This window comes from Cyprinodon tularosa, unplaced genomic scaffold (assembly GCF_016077235.1).
Source record: "Cyprinodon tularosa strain WSP-4 unplaced genomic scaffold, ASM1607723v1 ctg94, whole genome shotgun sequence".
Classification (NCBI taxonomy): domain Eukaryota; kingdom Metazoa; phylum Chordata; class Actinopteri; order Cyprinodontiformes; family Cyprinodontidae; genus Cyprinodon; species Cyprinodon tularosa.
Genome location: NW_024039718.1, coordinates 2277924 through 2302066, shown reverse-complemented (window position 1 = coordinate 2302066; position 24143 = coordinate 2277924). Strand labels below are relative to the sequence as shown.

Genomic DNA, 24143 nt, shown 5'->3' with positions numbered 1-24143 from the left:
TATTTTTACCGGTAAATATTATGTAAATGCTTCCTTTAAATATTTCTACATTTTATTTAGCTTATTCATTCAATTTAAGTCTGGATTGTCATGGCATTACAGGGTAGTCATATAGGTTCTCTCTGTATTTTTTTATATCAAAACCCAGTGACTTTAAATCTGCTTTGAACCCTGAGCAGCAGTAACCGAGGGGTAAATTGAAGAAATAAAGCCAAAATTGCCAAAGTAGAAAAAAGAATCTTTTTGTTCTTTGCTATTTTGGAGCAATGATGATTTTTTTTTTTATCTGTGTGTAATGCATAATTCATAGTAGATCAGTAAGTGTTTGCTTTTGACAGGAAACGTATGTCTAAAACTATTCCTTTATTGTACATTTTGTTAGCTTGTCTGCTATATTAACCAACATGATGTGTTGAGCTAGATCTGCTATTTTCACAGCTTTTGTATAAAGTAAGGCATTAATTCATAAAAAAGTTTATTTTAATCCTATAAATCAAAGTTTTTTGCCCAACAGCAATGATGAACTGCCAGCAGCATTCTACATCCAGCAATTGTAGTATCTAGGCAAGAGCTGTCAGTCTGTTAAAGAATCTGGTTGTTTGTCCGAAATTGTAAAGGCTAACTTATTTTGCAACATTAAACTAGACTAAAACCTTTTTAAGTTTCAATCGAGTAAAACAGAGTAAAACTATCACATATCATAATGACTAAAATGTGACTAATGTTAGTTTTCGTCCTGAAGACTAAGACTGTTTCTCAGATGGCTGTAAAAAAAACAACACTGGTGAGAACAGATGACCCATGCTCTATTAACCAATGGGTTAAAGAAACCTTAAACAGAGGGAGAGTTTTTAGTAGATTGCCAATAATTAAAGATTTTAAATGCCGGACGACATAATCCGATATTAGTTTTTGGCTGATATTTGATATTAATATCAGATCGGGACAACCCTGGATAATTTAACTGAAATTTTAAAGCACAGTTGTGAGATGTGAAAATGTTTTGTTTGTAAAAAAAAAAAAAAAAAAGGGTCTACAGGTCTTAACAAAATAAGTGTATATTTATTTACAGCTTCTATTGTTAACAATTATCTGGTCAATTGAATAAGACCAGAGTAGTTATTTAACAAATTTAGGAAAAAGAGCATTTATTGGTAGAAGTCTTAAAGTCTTTATTTTTTTAAAACGCTGTTCTTTGTCCACACAAATCAGCAATACAGAGTTGAAACTCATCTTTTTTTCTATACATATATATATATATATATATATATATATATATATATATATATATATATATATATATATATATATATATTAAATTTAAAAACTTAGGCAGACTTGGAAAATATAAAATGATACATGGAACATTTGCATGCTTTTCTAGACTGCATAACAATCCTGGATTAGAAGCTTAGAACCAACATGTTCATTTCATACCTCTTAGATAAAAACGGAGCAGGGGGTGTTTCGTTACCGATGCCATCACAATACGTTTCTAGGAAGTTGCGTAAGTAGGTGAAAGTGCTCTCTTCCAGGTCGACACAAAAGGGTCTGTGCCATGCCACTAGTTGCCTGGAAAAAGAAATAAAATGATTAAGAAAACCCTGGGAAAGATGCATACATACGAGAAGAATCCATAGAGCCCACATTCCACAAAATGAAGTAAGTATTTCAGAAAATAGAGGCAGATCCTTAAAATGAGCGTTTACCTATCGGTTGGAACTGCAGTCCATGCAAGACTGTGAGACGTCCCAGCGGTTATTTGCTGAATCGAAATCCCCTCTAAGCCGAGCACCTTTCTGGGTTTGGTTATGGGTGTAGAAGTGTGGCCTTGCCCACACTGGCCCATCGTGTTGTTTCCCCAGGCGTACACTTCATTCTCTGAGAAAAGGAAAACATGTTTCTTTATTATCCAAAAATCTTTTAGCAGGAAGGAGATAACTGGTAAAGATGTCTCACCATGAGACAAAGCCAGACAGTGACTGTCCCCACACGAGATGTCAATAATCTTGGTGATGCTCAGGTCTTCTATGAACCTGGGCCTTAATGAGGTGGTTTCAGAAGAGCCACATCCTAAACATGAGCCACAGCCCCAAGCAAACACCTAAAGGAGAAGTTAACAATAATACATACTTTTATTTTTATCATGGAAAAAAGGATATTTGTAGACAACAGTGCTTAAACTTATTTTTCAGGAGGTGATCTTTGCTTATTATATTACAATTTGAAATTGGATCCAAAATAAGTTCACATTCTTCTTCTAACAGATGTGGGGAAAGTAGATGCTAAGGTAAAAGGGAAATTGGTGTAATTTATAGATTATTTGGTTGGACAAAAGCTCGGGATAATTAAGGAAAATGCCTGCTTGTTTCATTGTTTTAAAAATATTTAAATGTAGAAATTTAGAAAAAAGCTGTGATGCCATGAATAAACAAGGGATGTAAGTGAGCTAACAGCAGACTTGATTAATCGTGACATGAGATGAACAGGGTCCATAAAAAAAAATACCTTAAAGGATTGCATTAAAGAAATGTTATTACATCTCAATCACTCATGTTTTACAATAGATTTTAATGAAACAGTCTTAACACTGCAGATTACTAAACCTCCTGATCCTGTCAATAGACCGATGGAAGCTGTGGAATCTTACTTGTCCAGCAGAAGTGAGGGCCAGAGATGACTGGCTGCCTGCACACACCTTCCTGATGATAAATCCATGAAGGCCCTCAATAACCTTTGGGCGATACACACGATTTGTGTCTCCATGACCTAGTTTACCTGCAAAGATGAGTCATACTTTACGTTTTCATAGCTCCTCAAAACTTTCCACCATGGAATTTTTTCACCATCACCCCATCCGATGTGTATAGCATGTATGGGCGCTAAGCACGCTCAGGCATCGCTGGCGGACCCTCAGGGATGCCAGCACTGCGCGTCGATGCCGGAAAGGATCCTGGAGAGGCGGCTTAGGGTGGCTGTCGCTAACAGCCAGGACCCTTGCTTCTCCTCACCTGCAGCCGTTGCGGCGGCGGGTGAAAACCATCCGCCGCTAGCCTCTAAGAGCTGGGCGGACGTGATGGAAGAGGAGTACCCGTCCATGCCTCCTCTGTTTGAGGGCCTTATGGACAGTGGGAAACTCGAGGCAGACATCGACGAAACGGAGGGTGACGCTAACTCCGACCTCCTGGAACTGGAGGACATGGAGGAGGAGGAGGAGGACTCGACCTTCCCGGGTCATCACTCCAGGCCTCCAAGCGGGGCAGAAGTCAGCTCCCCGGGGGATAGTGATCTGTATGATGTGTGCAGACGGGCGGCTTTAAAGCTGAACATCCCCTGGCCTGCAGCGCAGGATTCAGAAGGAGCAGAACGGGACCTGTACGACGGTAAAAGGCTTCCACCAGCTTTACCACCAGCAAAGCAACTTTTACCAGCCGTTCCCGCTTGCATGAGAGAAATGAGCCATTTCTGGTCCAGCCCATTTAAGAGTAAGCTTCCCACCAAGGGCTTCTCTAAGCTGGAGATACAGGGCATGGGTGAGCTGGGGCTGGCCGAACCCCCAGCTGTAGAGCCTTCAGTGGCTTACCACCTCCACCCTAACCGCAGATCGGTTTCAGCATCCTCAAACATCTCGCTCCCAGGTAAAATGGACCGCCTCACAGCCTCCATTTACCAAAGGATGTACAGATATGCGGGTCAGTCAGTGTGCTCACTTAACGCGGTTACACTGCTGTCTGCGTACCAAGGTGAAATCTTGGAGGAGATGGGGCGTCAACTGGACTCGGGGACACCTAACCCCAGTCTATGGGATGAGATCTGTGTGGTGAACGATCTCATCTTGCGCTCCTCTAGAGGTGCTGTTCAAGGTTGTGGTCGGGTCATGGGTCTGGCTGTCTCAGGGGAAAGAGGCCTATGGTTAAACCTGTCAGGCCTGAGTGATTCCCAGAAGGCCGAGATCATGGATGCGCCCTATGACCCGACAAAAGGTCTATTTGGCCCCTCCTTGGAGAAGATGAGGGAGACGAGTAACCTCAGAAAACAGGAGGGAGAGGCTTTTAACCTTTGTTTGCCTCGTAAGCCCAGCCAAACCCCCCCACAGGGACCCAGACCTGGGTTTGCGGCTGCTGCAGTGAGAGTACGGCAAGGTGGAGCCAAGCCTTCAAGGAGACCTGCCACACAATCCACCCAGCAAAGCAAAGCGGAGAACCCAAGACCATGGGGGAAGCACTCTTTTGCAGCGGCCGCTGCAAAAAATCGTCCATCCCACCCTGGGGAGAGCAAGAAAAAGCGGGCAACCTAACCCCACTTTTAACCATCTCCCCTCTGAAGAGAAGGTTTCCAGGCACCAGGGCAAACTTCTCTGTCCAGGATTCAGATGCTCCTGTAGTTCCCAGTTCACCAGGAGGCATGTTAAATTCTCCCTCTCACGTTCAGAGAGAAGACATTTTGGGGTGGAGGACATAGTGTCACAAAACACTCCACAGCACGTTATCAGTGTCACCAAGCACTCAGCTGTGCCCCATGTTACAAAGTGTTGTTCAGGGGGAATTAGAGAAAATAAATACAGCTTTTCTGCAGCCAGGCATGTTGCCAAGGGCAGAAAGCCCCCCACAAAAAAGAAAAAAATTAACACAAATGGCTCTCTGCCACTCCCCTCTGCGCCCAGCAGAGGGACCTCGCGCTCTTTACAACAGAGCCGAGCGCAGCAGTGCAGAGGGGATGACGTCACTCAGCAGCGACGCTTCTCCTCTCTCTGCTCGGGCAGATCAGTGGCGCGCATGCGCTGTCTCTCCATGGGTTTTGCATACAATCTCCAAGGGTTACAGACTGCAGTTTGCCACGAGACCTCCGAGATTCAACGGAGTGCTCTCCTCGGTTGCCACCGGGGATTGAGCTCACGTCCTGAAAGACGAAATAGCATCCCTGTTAGAGAAAAAAGCGATCAGAGTTGTACCGGACGAGGAGGTTCGTCAGGGCTTCTACTCGCGCTATTTTCTCATTCCAAAGAAAGACGGCGTATCACTACGCCCCATTCTGGATCTGCGTGTGTTAAACAGACACTTACGCAGATATACATTCAGGATGCTCACACACAAAGCACTGTGCCGTTCCATCCGTCCGGGGGATTGGTTTGTAACCATCGACCTCGCGGACGCCTATTTTCACATCTCCATTTACCCCCCACACAGAAAGTTTCTCAGGTTCGCTTATCAGAGCGCAGCCTACGAGTTTCAGACCATCCCGTTCGGGCTGTCATTAGCCCCGAGGGTGTTCAGCAAGTGTGTGGAAGCGGCGCTGTCCCCTCTGAGGACGCGCGGGATCAGAATATTTTCGTACATAGACGATTATCTAATCTGCTCTCGGCCAAGCGAGCAGGCAGTCAGCGACTCCCTGGCAGTGATCAACCACCTCATCAACCTCGGGTTCAGGATAAATCAAGCCAAAAGTCGCCTGACTCCCGTGCAATGCACGGAGTATTTGGGTCTCAAAATAAACTCCCTCTCTTATCGTGTCACACTATCAGAGGGGAGAATCCTGTCATTCACCCAGTGCATGACGCGTTTTCAGTTGGGAAACGTCGTTACATTCAGACTGTGCCTGCGGCTCCTCGGTCTTATGGCATCCGTGATTTCAGTGGTCCATCTGGGGCTTCTGATGATGAGGGACTTTCAGCGGTGGGTCGCCTCGCTGCGACTCTGTCCCCGCCGTCATCTGTGCCGCAGAGTAAAAGTGACACAGACATGCGTGGCGGCTCTTCAGCCCTGGAGAGACCCGACGGTTCTCACGTCGGGCGTCCCGCTGGGGACCGTAGCATACAGGGTTACCATGACAACCGATGCTTCCCTGACAGGTTGGGGCGCAACTATGATGGGCAGAGCGGTGAATGGCATATGGTCGCCGAGAATGAGGCGGCTTCACATCAACATGCTGGAACTGCACGCAGTGTTCCTAGCTCTGAAGCACTTCATGCCATATGTGATGGGTCGCCACGTCTTGGTAAAGACCGACAACTCCACTGTGGTGGCTTATATCAACCGTCAGGGCGGCACCAGGTCCCTGCAGTTACACAGACTGGCCAGGGACATAATTATGTGGAGCAGCACCAGAGTTCTGTCGCTCAGAGCAACGCACGTAGCGGGAATTCTGAACAGAGGGGCCGATCTTTTATCCAGAGGGAACCCTCTCTATGGGGAATGGAAGCTGCATCCACAGGTGGTGGAGCAGATCTGGCAGAGATACGGACGGGCTGCCGTAGATCTCTTCGCCTCATGGGAAAACACTCATTGCCCGCTGTTTTTCTCCCTGTCAGACCCAGACGCTCCACTGGGTATGGACGCGCTGGCGCACCCATGGCCAGACGCGTTGCTTTATGCTTTCCCTCCTCTCAGCCTGATATCCCCAACTCTAGTCAGAGTGAGGGAACAGGGGCTGTCTTTGATTCTGGTGGCTCCCTGGTGGCCATCGAAGCCCTGGGTGGCAGAGATAATCCAAGTCCTGTCAGCCGAACCATGGCCCCTCCCCGTTCGAAGGGACCTGCTGTCTCAGGCTCAAGGGGAGATTTATCATCCACACCCAGATCACCTGGCTCTCTGGGCCTGGCCCGTGAAAGGTGGAATTTAAATGCAACAGGCCTCCCCCCAGAGGTGATCGACACCATACAGAATGCTAGGGCTTCTTCTACTCGCTATCTTTACAGTGGTAAATGGCGAGTGTTTGAGGAATGGTGTGAGGAAAAACAGACCGTTCCTTTTCAGTGTTCAGTGGGGGACGTGCTCTGCTTTCTGCAGAGCTTGTTGGAGAAGGGTAAGGCTTTTTCAACAATTAAGGTTTATTTAGCCGCAATCTCTGCTTGTCATGTAGGGTTTGGTGATAAACCTGTGGGGAAGCACCCCTTAGTGTGTCGTTTTATGAGAGGGGCCCGACGTAAGTTACCAGTTTCTAAACCTCTGGTGCCATTATGGGATCTCTCTCTGGTGTTGGATGCCCTCTGTCATCACCCATTTGAACCTTTGGAGGGTGTTGGCTTAAAGTTCCTTTCATTGAAAACTGCCCTGCTCTTAGCGTTGGCTACGGCTAAGAGGGTGAGTGAGTTGCATGCACTTTCCGTTAGTCCGGCCTGTTTACAGTGGGCACCCGGGCTCTCTAAGGTGTGCTTGAGACCCAACCCGGCTTTTGTGCCGAAGGTGTTGGATTCAGCATATAGGTGTTCGATGGTGGAATTGCTGGCATTCCATCCACCCCCTTTCTCTTCAGCAGATGAGCAGAAGCTTCATTGCTTATGTCCAGTGAGAGCTTTAAGAGCTTATGTGGACAGGACAGCCTGTTTTAGAAGAGCTGACCCTCTGTTTGTATCCTGGGCTACTGCTCATAAGGGCAAACCTGTCTCCCGCCAAAGATTAGCACACTGGGTTGTGGAGGCTATATCTCTGGCATATAGGTGCGCAGGATCAGAGCCCCCTAAAGGGGTGAGGGCCCATTCTACCAGAAGCATGGCCACCTCTTGGGCTTTGTTCCGTGGTGTGTCAGTTCAGGACATCTGTGCTGCAGCCAGTTGGGCTACGCCGCACACATTTGTGTGGTTTTACAGGCTGGATGTGGCCCGGCCATCGCTAGCACACTCAGTGCTTGGAGTAGGGATGTTAGGGTCCAACTGAGACCTGGGTTGTGATTCCTATCATATATGGCTTCGGGATCATCATGCAATCCGGGAGTGGGCCATATCTCCCATAGTGAAACACCGAGCGAAGTTAGAAAAAGAACGTTGGGTTACTTAACGTAATCCCTGGTTCTTTGATAACAGAGTGAGGTGTTTCACCAACACATCCCTTCTTGCATGGGCATGGAAAGAAACCTGCCTAGAATGAGTTGAGGCGGGTAGGTTGGCCGTGATCTAGCTGGTGGGTGGAGCCACGGACACGGCTCAACCTGTCTGTCTCAGACAGACGTGATGTCATTGGAGCTTCCGTAGTTGGTCACGCCAAGGCGATTCCCATAGTGAAACACCTCACTCTGTTATCAAAGAACCAGGGATTACATTAAGTAACCCAACGTTTCTTATCTATTTATTCATATATATAAAAACTGTTCTTTAAGATGTTTTTAACTAAAATATTTATAAGGTGACAACTTACCATTATCTCCACCACCAAAGGACCACACTGTGCGTCCATCTTGTGCAACAGCAATGGTATGGGAGCTGCCACAGGTTACCTGCCCGACTCCACTGATATCCTTCACCAGTGTCGGAATGTTTCGACTCTGGCTGTCGCTGTGACCTAAATGCAATAAACTAGCTCAGAAAATAATTCTTTTGAAACTCTAGAACTTGAGATAAAACATGCAAGTTTACCGAGTCTGCCAAAGTCCCCCTCTCCCCACGTATAAAGCTCCCCATCATTAGTAACGGCAGCGCTGTGTCTGTAGCCCGCAGACACGCATACGACAACCTGTTAAATGAGTGGTTTTTAAAAAAAAATTTTTTAAACAGTTTAAATATAAAATCTCCACCCTGCTTTCTTATACATGAGACACTTCTCTGATGACTTACTTTCCCCGACAGCGGCCCTTGGATGATTTTGGGGTGTTTCTGTGTAGCGCTGTTGCCATGACCCAGTTTTCCATATTCACCATCACCCCAGCTGAACACCTGAAAGAAATAATGAGTTTTTTGTGGGGTTTTAAAAAAAAATAAAAACTGGCTCATTATTTTGACAGTAGGCTGACAGGAAAGGGGGTATGAGAGAGGGGGAAAGACATGCAACAAAAGACCACAGGTCAGATTTGAACCTGTGTCGTGGGGACACAAGCCTCCGTATACGGGTCATGCATGCTAACTGCTGCACCGGAGCACCCCCAATATTGAGCCTTAAATCCAATCTAGTTAATAAAATCCACACATGAAAAGGAGAGCTAACAATCGTTAAGTAAAAACCCTTATAAATGTGGAACAGCGCTTATCATTCAAAAGAAACTCGCAAATTAAATATGCAGGTTATTCAAGGGAAGTGTTCTACCTCTCCCTCGACAGTGATGGCCAGGGTGTGTCCATCGGAGCCCTTGGAGGAGGACACTTTCTTCATGTTCCTGTGTGGCTCCAGGACTAGCTTTTTGGGCATAGACTGATTGTTGGAATCACCCAGACCGAGGCGACCATAGCTGCCTTTCCCACAGGCTTTTACTGAGCCATCTGCAGACACTGAGAAGGTGCAGTACTGGCCTGCTTCAATCTGAAAGAAACCCAGAGTGCATAACGGAGGTCCTCAGACTTTAATTCAGACATCAAAAACTTGAGCAACCAGGACATACAAAATATGTGAAGTATTGTTACAAAAATATTAACTTATTAGGCATTAGAGGTTTTGTACAACAAAGTGTTAAAATAGCAAAACATATTATAAAAAAAAAAAAAAATACAATTATTTATTTAAACTTATAAAACAAGGAAATAAAAAATAAAGAACATACAGAAGACATGTCAGCAATTATTCAGTATATCTACATTAACAAATAAATAATAAAATGTATTGATCAATAAAATCTGTCCTTACAAGTCGAGTTTTGTTTTTTCTGTTTTTAATTAAAATAATTAGTGGTTCTAATAAAATGCATGTTTTTTTTTTCCGATCAAAGAAGATGCACTTTACATGTATTGAATTTCTTTGACCGCTCTTTAGGAATTTAACCCCCCCAACTCTGCTATTCATGGAGCAGTGAGATGAGGCGGTCCAGGCCTCGTTTCTACAACAGAAGGATGGGATGAAGGATGTCCTGTAGCTGTCTCTCTTGCAGATGATCTGAAGAAGCTTCTGAGTGAAGACTGTTATTCTTTAAAAGTCTTTGGAAAAGGAATACTCAGGGTTGTTCATAATGCCCTTCATTTTATGATTTTTTTTGTGTGAATTCATCTCTAGAGGTTTCAGTGGAGTTCTAAGAACAAAGCCTGCTTTCTTTATTAGCTTGTTATGGGTTGTTTGCTGTAAAGGTGCCCGTCTAACAGATGATGGAGGAAGAAATAATGCTCTCCGCAACATATCTATAGAAGATATGTAGCATCTTACTGCAAAGAGTAAAGGAGCTAAGTTTCCTTAGGAAGTACAGTCTGCTCTGTCCCTTTGGTTAGACACCTTCACAGTTGTGTCTCCAATCTAGTCTGTCGCCCAGGTGTTTATACTCTTCAACCAGCTCCACTTCTTCTCCCACGTCTTGTTCCTGTTCCTTCTGAAATGTGAAATAATCTTTCTTGTTCTGCTAAAATTCATGATCGGCTGATTGTTTCCCTACCATGATCACAAAGCAGCTCATCAGCTCCCTGTACTCAGCTTCTTGTCCATTTTTGAGGCACCAAACAGTTGCAGAGTTATCAGGGTATTTCTGTGGATTACAGGACTCCAACTTTTACTGGAAGTCACCATTTCTTCCAACTCTAGTAAAGGGAATGAAAGGGAGAGTGCTGTCATATGCTGCTAACTACTTGTTTAGACACTTGACTCTTCAGTTTCACAAACTGTGATCTGTTTGTCAGGTAGTCTGTGCTTCATTCCTGTCTAAATGACAGAGGGTTTGGTGAAGAGGGTGGCATCTTCAACTCCATGAAAAGCAAACTGCAGGGGATCCTGATAGCTGCTTGTTTGCTTGCTCAGGTGGACCAATAGAAGTCTCTTTAGAATTGTGGTGATGTGGGATGTCACGGCAACAGGTCTATGGTTATTGAGGACTGGGAACCTGCAGTCCCTCAGGCCAACTCTGACTCATGCCATTTTGGAGAGGGTGAGGAGAAGAATTGGAGCCAGATATAGTTCTCTCAGACGTTCAATATCCCTTTATATAAAACATTAATCATATTTAATGTCATTATAAGCATCCAATGTTGCAGTGTAAATATTTTTTTATGTTTTAATAATTAATTAGAGCTGTTAAACATTCTGGTATTTCTGGCAATCGACTCTCAGCAGCACCGATTCCCCCACAGGTGTTACACATAATAAGCAATTAATTAACTCTTTGCCTGCAGCAACTTTTAGGAGCCAAATCATTCTGTGAAGATATCCATAAAGCTGATATATCCCTGCAAGCATAGAACACAATACTGTCTGCTGCCTTGGATGTCTTTGTGTTTAATATTATCAGTCCATGCATCAGCATCTGTTATCCTTTTATTTGTAACCCCATGATTATAGCTACAAGACAAATTTATCTCAATCTCCACCTCACTCACAAACCCATCCCTTTTTGCCATGGTTAAACTGGGCTCTTTTTCACCCTCCTCCTTGTGGTTGCCATTAATAACCTTTGGGTGAATGGTACTGCTTCAGTTCAGGACAAAAAAACAACAACTTTTCTAGTCTTGTGACATCCTTCTTATACGAGAAGGGATGGTAGAGCGCTTATATATCTGATGTAAATATAAATGCGAGCTATAAAGTAACAGTAATAATGCCACTGATAGCCAAACATTTGGTCAAACCTACCATCTGAGCATCACTAAAACCCTGCGTCAGTTTTGGCAGGAGGATTTTCTCCAGCGTTCCCTCTGCCAGCTGATGGCTGCTGTTGCTTCCCCAGACGTAAACCATCACTGCATCGCTCTCAGTACCAGGGGCGGCCACGTCCATGCTGCAGGAGCACAGGCAGCTCGATGCCAGGTTACATATCTGTGAAAGTGGAATGAGCAAAAATGATTTGATATATTTAAAGGAAATGTCTTGACCTTGTGATTATACAAAAATACAGGCGACTATGCTGTGTTTTACCTCATCAAACAAACAGAGAGCAGCCTGGGAGAGTCGACAAAGTCCATCTCCGTCCTTTGTTAGCACCTGAGTGTTGGCGGGATCCCCACGGAAACCCTTAAAAAAACAAATTAACTTTTCCAGATTAAGGTGCTTTCATTTAAAATAATGGCTTTAGTAAATGAACAGTAGGTCAAATTCGACTGCGTTTTTATCTAAGTTGTTTGATGGATTTTAATGATGAAAATAAAAAAATAATAATCAAAAAGTTGATCATGCTGAGACAACTCCTAAATAGAGTAGATTATAATATAGAAAATAAGTGCTGGCAACTACTGTTTCTGGTCATCATTTGCACAGAACTATTGCAAAGCTGATTAGGATGATTCAGTATGAATAACTCTAGGCGACAGAGAGACTGGCTTAGTGTTAATCCTTATTTGCACTCTAATACATTGCTCCAAACTTCCAAGTGAGATTCCTAGTTTATGTAGTCAGTGTTGGGAAAGTTCTCTTTCTACGTGAACTAGTTCAAAGTTCAGTTCACACATTTTAAAATGAACTAGTTCAGTTCATAGTTCATAATTCAAAACCAAAAAATTAACTAGTTCATAGTTCTTTTTTTTTTTTCATATATTGCTCAATTACATCATAGCCTACTGTAGAACCACAGACAGCAATTATTTTATCAGTTGTAACTCTGAAACTGTGCGTCAGATTTCATCTTCATATCCAGTTTTGAATCCTTATCCAACCAGGGTTTACATTAGCATTGAGGGGACAGCATTTCCCCATTGTTGCTTTAACGCTTTGTTGCTGTCCATTCACTTCACACTAGTAGCAGCTGCAGCTTTCACCCCTACAGTATATTCTCAAAAACATCAGGAAAAATGTGCTGCTTGAATGGTCTTTTTTATGAGTAATTATTAAAAGAAAAATAGGAAAGTAGTCTTTAAGGTGCAAATGTTTTTTTTTATTTTAATAATTTTTTCCATTTGAAATTCCATTTCAATACATACTAAAAAGGAATCCTGGAAAATTATACCAGGCAGGTTTAATAAACAAGTTACATGGATAGTAAAACCCTCAAGAACAGGGGTCTTCTATGTTTTCCAGACCAAGGACCCCCAAACTGATGGTGAGATGGAGCGGGGACCCCCTAACTCTATATATTGTATGAAATTGTGTCCTATAGTCACTCTATTACAGATGGAGTAATGTAAAGAAATTAATTTCTCCCTGGGATTATTAAAGTTTTTCTGATTCTGATTCCTGGTTGTTGTGAAGGAAACGGTGCCCAGCTTGAAAGAGCTCCTGTGTGTCGCTGAATGTGAGCATTGATGACTGAAAGACATCTTCTGCCTCCATTTATCTGTTTACTACAGTGTGTTGATTTCATGTTAATGAGTATTTAAAGACATTTCAATTAGTGGGGGGAAAAAATGCAGGGGGGGAATATAAAAATATCAACTAACCATGCAGACCCTCATGCAGTACCTCCGTAGACCCTCTAGGGGTCGCGGATCCCCTGTTGAAGACCTCCGCTCAAGAAGATTTTACTAACACAAACTGAGGGACCAGGCTGAGGTAGGAATTTAAGGTTACTGAAGTGCGGATTTTTTTACTGAAAGCCGGCGGGCAAACTTGTTGCCATCATCCTCACCGACCACCTGGTCATAAATCTGTTTTAAGTCGCCTCCATGCTGCTGTTGCTTCCACGCTGCATTTTGTTTTGATGACGCACGCGGCTGTAGGCTACGACGCTGGTAGCTGGTGTTGCCAGATTGGGTGTTTTTCCCGCTACATATTAAGGCCTGTTTACGGTGTGATTTAGCCGGGGTTTCGCCTGGAGGGCTTTATAGAAATCTGGCAACCTATTGAACGGAGTTGAACTGTGAGAGCGTGCCGTTCACAGACACCAGAATGAACGAGTTCACAATAACGTTCATCAGGCAATAATGCAGTACGTTCAGTTCACGTTCGCCCAAAATATGAACGAGTTCATGAACTTTCGTTCAATGAACGCGTTCAGGCACAACACTGTATGTAGTGTTCTGCTGGCTGCTGGCAGAACCACTGAGTAAACACTACTTAGATCCTAAAGAAGCAAATACTTTCAGCGTTTTAACATGGATTACACAATAGGGCAATTGTTAATTACCCTTTAGTATTTTGTCATTAGAAAAGGTGAGAGTTTGTCTTGTAAATCATTGGGGGAGATTTGTTTGTGAATAAGCTAGTCTATAAAATTTTAGAGAATGTTGAAATTCAAGCTTCTAGCTCATTCCAACTATTTGCAAGCTGGCCGAGGCAAAGAAAGCAGAGCTAAACATGATTGGAGCTGGACTATAATTTCATCTTCATGCAATATCTCAATAGCAAAGGACTGATTGAAAGCAATATTACCATATTTATATTTCAAATGCCATGCATGCTAATTCTGTGAGTACTATTTGGTATCTTTTATAGACTTTCCCTGCCCTAGATGCATACATCTGCTTTTAGTGGCTGGGAGGATAAAGCTTGGTAGGCACAATGAAATAAAGGAAAAGAAATTGTCAGGAAAAGATAGATTATCAAAGAATCTATCACAGCATTCCTCAATAGATTTGAAATGACATACAATAAAACATTATATTTGAACTATTCCTGAAGCAACTATCCTCTTATGTTTATCATTGGACTCTACACTAGGTCTTTCACTGCAACACAGATGTTAAAATGACAGTCATTTGCAAAATTAAATCTTCAAAGTGCTGCATGTTACTGCTTTACATTCTGATCTCGACCTTCTTCCTCTTAAAGTCACAACATGCATATTAAATGGGCACAGAAAACACGGTCAGGATAGAGGAAAACCTTTTGCTGCAAATTCATTATAAGGTTAACCTCAAAATAGGAAAACTTAGCTGTAATTAGTTGAATGTAAGCAAACTTTCTGCTGTGGAAACATTGCTTTATTAAAAACATCAAATATATTATAACAGCGATATCTACAATTAGCTGAGGTACTATAATAAATCCTCCAGTCTCTATTGCACCAAAAACATATTGGAAAACATATAGTCAAATGCACAAAGGTTCAGTTTACAAGACAATCAAAAACAATTTTCCTTTATTGCTAAAAGATCAGAGATTGTTTAAGCTGATCCAAATTTTAATTGTAACAAAGTAATTTTTTTTTTTGTTTAGACCAAGTGACTTACCGAGCATTGCCTCATTTGTAGAAGAGTTTGCTGAATAAAGTCAAAGCCCATGCCAGGTGACTGCTGAAAGCTCTGTGAGGAGGAGGAGGAGGAAGACGGGACTGAGGTGGAGGAGGGCATGGATGCTGCCAAAGCTACCTCCACCCACTCCAGTAGAAATTTCAAAGAGCCCCTCTGTATGGCCAGGCCAAGCAGGAGCTCTAGTGCCAGCCTACGGCCAGTTGGGTCAGCACCACTGCTCCCACTGCTCACCGAGGTCTTCTTCAGAAAGTCAGCTACCTGTCCAAGGCAGTCCAAACCCACAGATGGGATTTTACTCTCATTAGCCAGAGAGAGAGGTGGCAGAGAAGCCAGGACAGCGGATGCTGTGGAAAGTACGTCATTGCAAAGCACCGACTCTGGGTGCACAGAGGCTGCGTACCTCCAGTTCTGCTGCAGTAAAGAAAAGAGCAGACTCAGACCCGTCCTTACACCCATTTCTATCAGAACATCTGTACCCGACTTGATTTTGGAACCCCCTCCTGGCAGGCGAAGTTCTGAGGCCAGCTCAATCTGCCCACTTTCTGCGCCGCTGTCCGTGGACTGAGAGGGCAGCTGAAGGCGAAACTTATCATGATACTTGCTGTGAAGAGCGTAGTAAATCCTCTGCAGAACAACCAGTCTTTGGTGGAGGCCCAGAGTGTAGGCGGTTTGCGTCAGCATGCGGTGAGCCAGCCATCGCTGGCTGTGAAGCAAAGCTGACAGGTACTCTTCCTTCTCAGCCGATGTGCTGGATTCACACTCAAAGTCAGGTAGCCTTGGGCCGGCTAGTTCTTGAACAGGCTGCGCCAAAGTCACCACCTCCTTGTTTTGAAGGAGTTTGTTGTAGAGCACGGCTGCCTCATGCCTCCTGGATGTCAGCGTGCTGTCCTCTGCAGCCCAGGAACTATTGAAATGCTCCTGCCACTTCAGCAACACGTGGGTTTGACAAGGCACCATCTTTGTACATTATCTACAAAGTATTTCACTCCTGAAAAAACAAAAGTAGTAGAAGCATTAAGAGGCATGCAATTTTGCATATAACCTTATCTTATACTGTCATCAGTTCAACCTTTTATGCAAAGATCCCACCTTATGATTTGCTTCCCTCCTAATTAAACACAGTGTGAAGGTGTAGGGCTTGTCTTTGGTGCTGGCACCTTTCCACAAAAAGGTCTACATCAAGGTTAATGCTACAAGCCCAGCGGGTATCCCTGAAATAGGTCAGCCTTCCCACACTAATGAGGAGACTTACTCCCTGAGGGTAATTAAGTGACGATGCAACGGAAGAAAAAGTGTCAAGACATTTTTTACCATAACATTGTGCATCACAGAGTTCATAGCCTAAGCCTGAAGTTAACACAAACACTTTTAAATTAGTTAAAAATATTTTTTTCCCAGGTTAGTATGTATATTAATTGTCATTATTTATGAGGTGATGTGGTTAAAAATTTTAACATCATAGGGCAGCAAGAAAGGTTTTTGATTTATATTAAGCCATAGCATTTTGTCACAGAGCCTACTTTATAAATAGGCAACTAAAATGATTGAGCAATCTTGTTATTCGAGTGATGGTGGTGGTGGGGGGTTTAATCTATTTCCACAATGTTAAGTAACAATCACACCTTCTGGCCTTTAAAGCTCACGCTGTCTCACTTTCACTTCACCTCATTTATTTTACATAAGAGTGTCATATTTACTATGTACTGTGAGATCAATCTGAGATCAATTATTATTATAATTTATATTATTATTATTATCATTATTATACAGTGAGGAAAATAGGTATTTGAACACCCTGCTATTTTGGAAGTTCTTCCATTTGGAAATCATGGAGGGGTCTAAAATTGTCATCGTAGGTGCATGCTGACTGTGAGAGACATAATCTAAAAAAAAAAAAAATCCAGAAATCACAATGTATGATTTTTTGATAATTATTTTTATAATACAGCTGCAATTATTTTTTGAATGCTTGAAAAAAAATCAATCAGCAGTCTTTGTTTGCAATTAAAGAGGCCAAATGTTTCCTGTAGTTTTTCACCAGGTTTGCACACACTACAGTAGGGATTTTGGCCCACTTCTCCGCACAGATCTTCTCTAGATCCCTCAGTTTTCTTGGCTGTCGCTGAGAAACACAGAGTCTGAGTTCTCTCCAAAGATTCTCTATTGGGTTTAGGTCTGGACACTGGCTAGGCCATGCCAGAACCTTGATATGCTTCTTCCAGAGCCACTCCTTGATTATCCTGGCTGTGTGCTTCGGGTCATTGTTATGTTGGAAGACCCAGCCTCGTCCCATTTTCAATGCTCTTACTGAGGGAAGGAGCTTGTCCCCAAAATTTGGCAATATATTGCCCCGGTTATCCTCTCCTTAATACAGTGCAGTCGCCCTGTCCCATGTGCAGAAAAACACCCCCAAAGCATCATGCTTCCACCCCCATGCTTTAAAGTAGGGATGGTGTTCTTGGGATGGTACTCATCATGCTTCTTCCACCAAACACGGAATTATGACCAAAAAAGTTCTATTTCAGTCTCTTCTGACTACATAACTTTCCCTTTTCAGCCTTGTTGAAGTGTAAAATTTTGTCTCTAGTGTCTTTGGACAGCTCTTTGATCTTGGCCATGTTAGTAGTTGGATTCTTACTGATTGTATGGGGTGGACAGGTGTCTTTATGCAGCTAATGACCTCAAACAGATGCATCTAATTTAGGATAATAAGGGGAGTGGAGGTGGACATTCAGAAGGCAGCCTAACAGGTCTTTGAGGGTCAGAATTCTTTAGACAGGTGTTTAAATACCATTTTTTTTTTTTTCAGCTGTATCATACATATAAATAGTTTGAAGATCATAAATTGTGATTTCTGGATTTTTTTCACTCACAGTGGACATGCACCTATGATGACAATTTCAGATCCCTCCATGATTTCTAAGACGGAGAACTTTTAAAATACAAGTGTATTCAAATACTTTTTTTACTCACTATAGTATTCAGGCAATAGGGCAGAAAAAATTTTAAAAAATTGAATCATAATATAATTAAATTCAATTTGATTGAAATGACACTTTTCAGAAAATAAATAATAAAGGTTAAAGGAGAAGTTCGGTTTTTTACACTTTAAGCCCATTTTCTGTAGTGTCCAGGATGAAATCGAATGATCGACACCAAAAGTTTGACAATTGGTCCTGTCTCTGCTTTTTGGCTCATTTAGAATCACCCCCTGGCTGCTTCAGAATGGCTTGCATAGAGCATGTCCGATAATGTCCTTAAAACAACCTTAAACGTTCTTTTTTTTAAATATGCTACTCACCGTGTCGTCAGCGCTGTTCAATGACGTTCCAAAAAAAGTTTTGTGAAGAAAAAACATTCCTGTAGTGTTTTATTTAGCATTTTGTAAATCCCATTGAGTTCTGTAGGAATAGTCAATATTCCGCTGCCACCGGAAACGGAAATGGGGCCTGTTTACACAGTTGTAGTCTTTTCGCTTCACTCTGTGTACTCCGACGTCGAGAATCAAGAATCCACCTTTCGTTTCCATTTTCAGAGTTTTGTAAAGTGTTTAACAGAGACGTTAGCACCTCGACGTCAAAGAAATCTTCCCTTTCTTTGATTGTTGCATATTTTTTTATATAAAACATTTAGCTTTAAAGTTATAGCGGAAAAATTTGTTTTTCTGTTCACTGACTGACTACAATGACATCTGGTTACAATTCCCTTTTTTAGGATTTTCATGTATTGGATGTTTGCTTTATTTTTAATGATTTTTATAAGTTAAATAAAAAAATGTCATGTGCTCAGCTTCATCCCCCTATTCGTAGAGAACATTTTTCCTGTTTGTTCTGAAGAAAAGCAACCATAATGCTGCCATCTCTATGTTTAATCATTTACAGTCTCAGTTTTCCACCAACTGACCCATTTCCTGTATTGTCAAACCTTTGAAGCTGCTCTCGTCTTACTAATGCAGCTTCTTTTACTGCACGTATGCTGTGTTATCACTGAAAATGGGACCTCATATGGTGCTGTTCAAATAATGGCTTTCTTCTTGCTTCTGTCCCATGAAGACAATGGAATGCACAACTAATCATTGTCCTTTTAGCTTGTTTTCCACCCGAGTTGTGGATCTCTGCAGCTCCTCATGAGTTTGCTGTGGGCCTCTTGGCTGCCACTTTTATTAGTGTTCTTTTTGCCTAGGCTATCCGTTTAGGTGGCTCACCTCGTCTTTTTAACAGGTCTGCCATGCCAAATTTCAAATAATGGATTAAAGAATGAGACGTCAAATTGGGGTATTGATTTCCAACCTCAGTTTAGTCTATCCTTTGGTTTCTATCAAGTTTTGTACTAGTGAGCAAAAACTAAACTAACAAACTAAACTGGCATGCTTTCTTTATGCATTCAGTATCTCAAATAACAGATTTTTTTTTTTTTTTTTTTTTTTTTGTGAATGTAATTTAACATTATTCCTTATGTATTTATCTATTGTCTTATAATGACATTTTTATAGCAGTGCTTTATGTGTGAATGCAATGTGACACATAGTTTGGACTATGTGGCAGCCAGAGTCTTTACCCAAATCAAATTTCCTTTGGGACAATAAAGTTAATCTAATCTTATCATAGTGTATGCCTAAAAAAGCCCTGAATCCTTAATGGAACAGCAATATTACTGAGACTAAATCACACACAAAGAGGGATGTTTAGAGTAAAAAATGTTTAACACAACTTTATTGACATGAATAATTTAGCCAGTAATGTAGTCGTGTTAAGTCACTATAGTAACTTGTAAATAAAATGGTTTTGGCTACCTTAAAGTGTTAAACCCAATTGAATTCATATGGAACATCATATGGAAGAGGATGCTGACAGTTTGTGCTGCTGTTCCCAACACAACCATCTGGGTGTCGGTTAGAAACCAGCTCCATCTCCCTTTTATCTCCTCTTTTTCTGTTTTTCCTTTCCTGTTCTGCTTACATTGCAGTGTCCATATAATCTGTAATAATCCCTGCATCAATTATAATAAAGCAATTTATATGCATAAATCAAGCGAAACACTATGGCGTTAGCCGTACTGCTCCACTTGTGAAAGCAAAATCTGTTGGGCTCTCTTTTTGGCATCAAGACAATTATTCTTATTGCCACATTGACAGACAGGACACTGTACTAAAAAAAAAAAAAAAGAAACCAGCTTCACATATTATGAAATCACTCATCCATTGTGTATAAGGGTTCGGATTGCAGGGTCACCAAACAGGATTACCAGGTTATCACAGGAAATCCCATAATAAACAAGACGCACTCTCCATAAACCACAAATTAATGGAGAAACACAGGAAAAAAAACCTCTGGTAAGGGGATTTAAACCTCACACGTTTTCTCTGAAACTGTTCCACCCATAGGAGCAGAGGCGTAGCCAGAACATTTTTATAAGGGTGGCCAGGCAATAACCAATGTACACTGAGGGGTGGGTGAAAGTGGATAGGCGCCAGAACCTCAGGGTCAAGCCAAATATATATATTTTTTGAGTTTTTACAGCACTAGTGGCTCGTTTTTTCAACAGTAGGCTGACAGGAAAGGGGAGGTGAGAGAGGGGAAGGACATGCGGCAAAGGACCACAGGCTGGACTAGAACCCGGGTCGCCCACAACGACGACTAAGGCCTCCGTATATGGGTCATGCGCGCTAACCACTGCACGCACGGTCAAGCCAAAGTTAAGACTAACTATAGTTTCCTACAGCCTTTGCTAACAAATAGACGCATATATTTAAAAATCCATGCTTCCTAGATTAAAGGTATGGTGGATAAAATTCTTTCAGGTTTGAGTTGTGGGGCGAACATCTTTTCCTACTTACCTACTTTTATCAACAATTATTCTGCATAAAATTGATATTTACATGTACTAATATCTACATCAACTGATTATTTAATATGTTTTTATTAAAACAGTTATTCATCTATGATTTTACTGAAAACTCCTAGATGACTTGCAGAAACACATTTTCTCTTTACCCCATTATAACACAAAATGTAGTTCTGGAAAGAGCATGAATTCTGTATTTATCATCTATATATTGATGGGTATAATTAATCACAGTGTTTTTGTTGTCAAGCAATTTTGAATATATAAAAAAAATAGAAAGTGATTTAATTTAAATTAAAAAGAATATTCCACTTGAGAATAAAAATGGTAGGGGTGGCCACAGTGGGTGGGGGGGGGGGTGATTGAGTAAGGGTGGCCATGGCCTCCCCCGGCCCCCCATCTAGCTCCGCCTCTGCATAGGAGTAGTAATGATGATAATTTAATTAATCATAGGAGGGGAAAAGGACAGCTCCATGAGAAAAGTTGATCACAGGGCCAAAGATGGGCATTAACGAACAGCCTGGAGGATAATTTCATTATTCAAACATAACGACATTATCCAGCGTTCCTGGTTCCACACTTTCCCCCTCAGGTTTCAGGTTTTGACATCTGTTTTGTTGGCTTGTTGCCCGGCGGCTGCAGCGACACTAACCCTGCTGCTTAGAGGGCTGCTTTGGACAGCGGACACCTCCGCGTCATTCAGCCGGTGGAACATCTGCGGTGACAGCTGAGCTAACGCCGCCTGGCTGCTGCAGCTAGTCCGTTTAAAGCGACCCAGCAATCCGCCCCCTCCCCTCCGCTTGTTTTCTGACAGCTTCCCTGCAGAAACACCTCACCGTGGAAGGTGGCTTCAGTAATGTTTAACCTAGCTGTGGTGGGTTTAAAGGAGGGCCACAGGCGCGTCTGTTACCTTGCTTTGCGGTACCCGTCCCGTCCCAGTGAGGTCTCCCTTGGACGCAAATATCAGGTCAGCCTTCTCCTGTTTCCCCTGCTTCTTCTGCAGAGCATTACTGACTGATGCAAAGGGGAGGAGGGCTGCCACTGTAGCGCCGCAGCGCGTTTCGGAGTGATGATCTCCAATAAAAACAAACCAAAGCCTGCAGGACAATGTCCAGAATCCGTGTATCATTCGTTCTTTCTATTTTCAATTGCCAATCAAAAAACAAAAAATCAAAAATTGACTGGTTATTTTGTTTTTTGTTTTTTATCGTTAAACCAAAAACGAAAAAAGGATTGGTTTTTCATATTTCAATTCTAAGCTCAGATCAAGAATACGAAATGGAAAAACGGACAGCAACGCAGAATTTGATTTTAATATTTAATCGGTACAGTTTACATGACCCGGAAGTTTGGTGGAGCGTTAGCTAAAAAAACAATTGGCTTACTCCCACCACGTTCGATCAAACTGCACCAGATAAGGCAGTCGGACCTATCAGCCATGGACAGTTACGTTTTATTTCGAGGATCCAAGCGTGTGACTCTTGAGGAGGACATGACAACGGAGAAAATTTGCAGGATTTTCCAGGTATAACTTTTTTCTTGAAACTTTTCTGTGCACTGTACTTTTAACTAGCAACAACAAACAGCTTCTCGATCAACATAGTGTGTGGTTCTAGCGTCGCCATGGTAGCTACTTCATTACCCCAACTGCTGCACAAAGAGCTATTTCCGGGTCACGTAAACTGTACTGATTAAATATTAAAAACAAATTCTGCGTTGCTGTCCGTTTTTCCATTTCGTATTCTTGATCTGAGCTTAGAATTGATATATGAAAAACAAATCCTTTTTTCGTTTTTGGTTTAACCATAAAAAACAAATAACAAAATAACCAGTCAATTTTTTATTTTTTGATTGGCAATTGAAAATAGAAAGAACGAATGATACACGGATTGTCCAGTTATGAGACAACTGTTGAAGTCTATTATCATCCAACATTCAATTATGTCGAATCTCTGAATTCTGACTTTTTTCTCTGAATTCTGACTTTAATCTCTGAATTTTGATTTTCTTCTCAGATTTCTGACTTTAATCTCAGAATTCTGACTTTTTTTTTTCTTAATTCTGACAATCTGACAACCAACAAACATTAAGCTGTAGCCATGTCTGTTTTAGAGATTAGCTCTCTTGTTTTAATCTCCTTCTGAAATATGAAATAGCATCACCGGGGACCCCTTAGGCATGCAAAAAGTCACAATTTTTCACCAAAGTGTTACTCAAAGTGTTACTGTTCCTCCCAAACAACTCACATTTTTTGTCAGTGAAGCAGAGTGCTCCCACATCTCTTCCTTCATGGTGCCCATCTACATTAAGATCTAGAAATCTGAGATTAAAGTCAGAATTCTGAGATTAAGTCAGAATTCTGACTTTGTTCTTTTTTAAACTGAAATAAAATTTTAAAATCAGTAAACGTCTTTCAGGCCAGAAGCTATTTTTTTTTTTACAGGAGCTACAGACTTTCTCAGACTCCTCCCATTGCAACCTTTGGTTATAATAGTTATTGAACTATTCTCAAGAAATAAGGTCTCCCTGTGTAAAAAAAGAAAAAATAAGATGCAAGAAATCAGACTCTAAGGTTGCAAAAACAGAACAAGTAAAAAAGTATAAAATGGTCAGAAGTCAATGCAAGATCTAACACGTCAAGAAAGGGTAAATCAAAGAGTTGGTTCACTTATTAAAGTGTATAATTGGAAGCTATACCCTACCTTTTTGTCCTAGATTTTGATGAGTCGATCACCTGAATGGTTGTTGGGCTATAATTTATCTATTAATATGTTAAGGAAAATCCACCATGAAAGTAAATCCTTTTCTTTTAAAAATAGTATATGCATATTTAAGCAACATTAGGCACATAAGTATATAGATTTAGTGTTATACAAAAACGTTTAGTGAGTAAATAAGTAAGCAAGTAATGTTTATTTATATAGCACCTTTCACAGACATAGAGGTCACAAAGTGCTTCACAAAATTACAATACAGATAAAAATACACGTACATTTACAGTCACAAAAGACATGGTCATAAAACAACCCTTAATCTTCTAGAATTAAAATGCTTTATTACATGAATAGGTTTTTAGTTTGTTCTTAAAAACATCAGCAGAATCAGGTAAGAGCAAGGATAAGAAAGGAGTTATTCTCCCCTGGTCCTGTAACGACTAGGGTCTGGTTCCGAGACCTCAGCCTCTGAGAGAAGGTATAGGGACACAACAATTCTGTAATGTATGAGGAAGCCCGACAGTAAAAGGCTCTGAAGATCAGCAGCAGGTCAGTCATAAGAAGGTGTTTTATTCTTAGTGCTTCATCGGACCAAGAGAGAAAGGCTTCTATAGGGATACCCTTAGTTACAT

At 41.8% G+C, this 24143-nt stretch overlaps 1 protein-coding gene across 7 annotated transcripts in view; it reads right to left on the bottom strand.

The window, feature by feature from the left end:
* Positions 1–21815, bottom strand: part of LOC119776527 (probable E3 ubiquitin-protein ligase HERC1) — a 75321-nt gene extending 53506 nt beyond the window's left edge. For all 7 annotated transcript variants that reach the window (XM_038274961.1, XM_038274962.1, XM_038274955.1 and 4 more), the window contains exons 1-12: positions 21708–21815; positions 14933–15941; positions 11748–11843; positions 11466–11648; positions 9012–9224; positions 8546–8644; positions 8348–8444; positions 8130–8273; positions 2651–2778; positions 1960–2104; positions 1710–1881; positions 1438–1572 (exon numbers count right to left, since the gene is read on the bottom strand). In XM_038274961.1, coding sequence (XP_038130889.1) covers positions 1438–1572; positions 1710–1881; positions 1960–2104; positions 2651–2778; positions 8130–8273; positions 8348–8444; positions 8546–8644; positions 9012–9224; positions 11466–11648; positions 11748–11843; positions 14933–15910 — 2390 coding nt within the window. In that variant the 5' untranslated portion in view covers positions 15911–15941; positions 21708–21815. The remainder of the gene's footprint in view (positions 1–1437; positions 1573–1709; positions 1882–1959; positions 2105–2650; positions 2779–8129; positions 8274–8347; positions 8445–8545; positions 8645–9011; positions 9225–11465; positions 11649–11747; positions 11844–14932; positions 15942–21707) is intronic.
* Positions 21816–24143: the final 2328 nt, after the last annotated feature.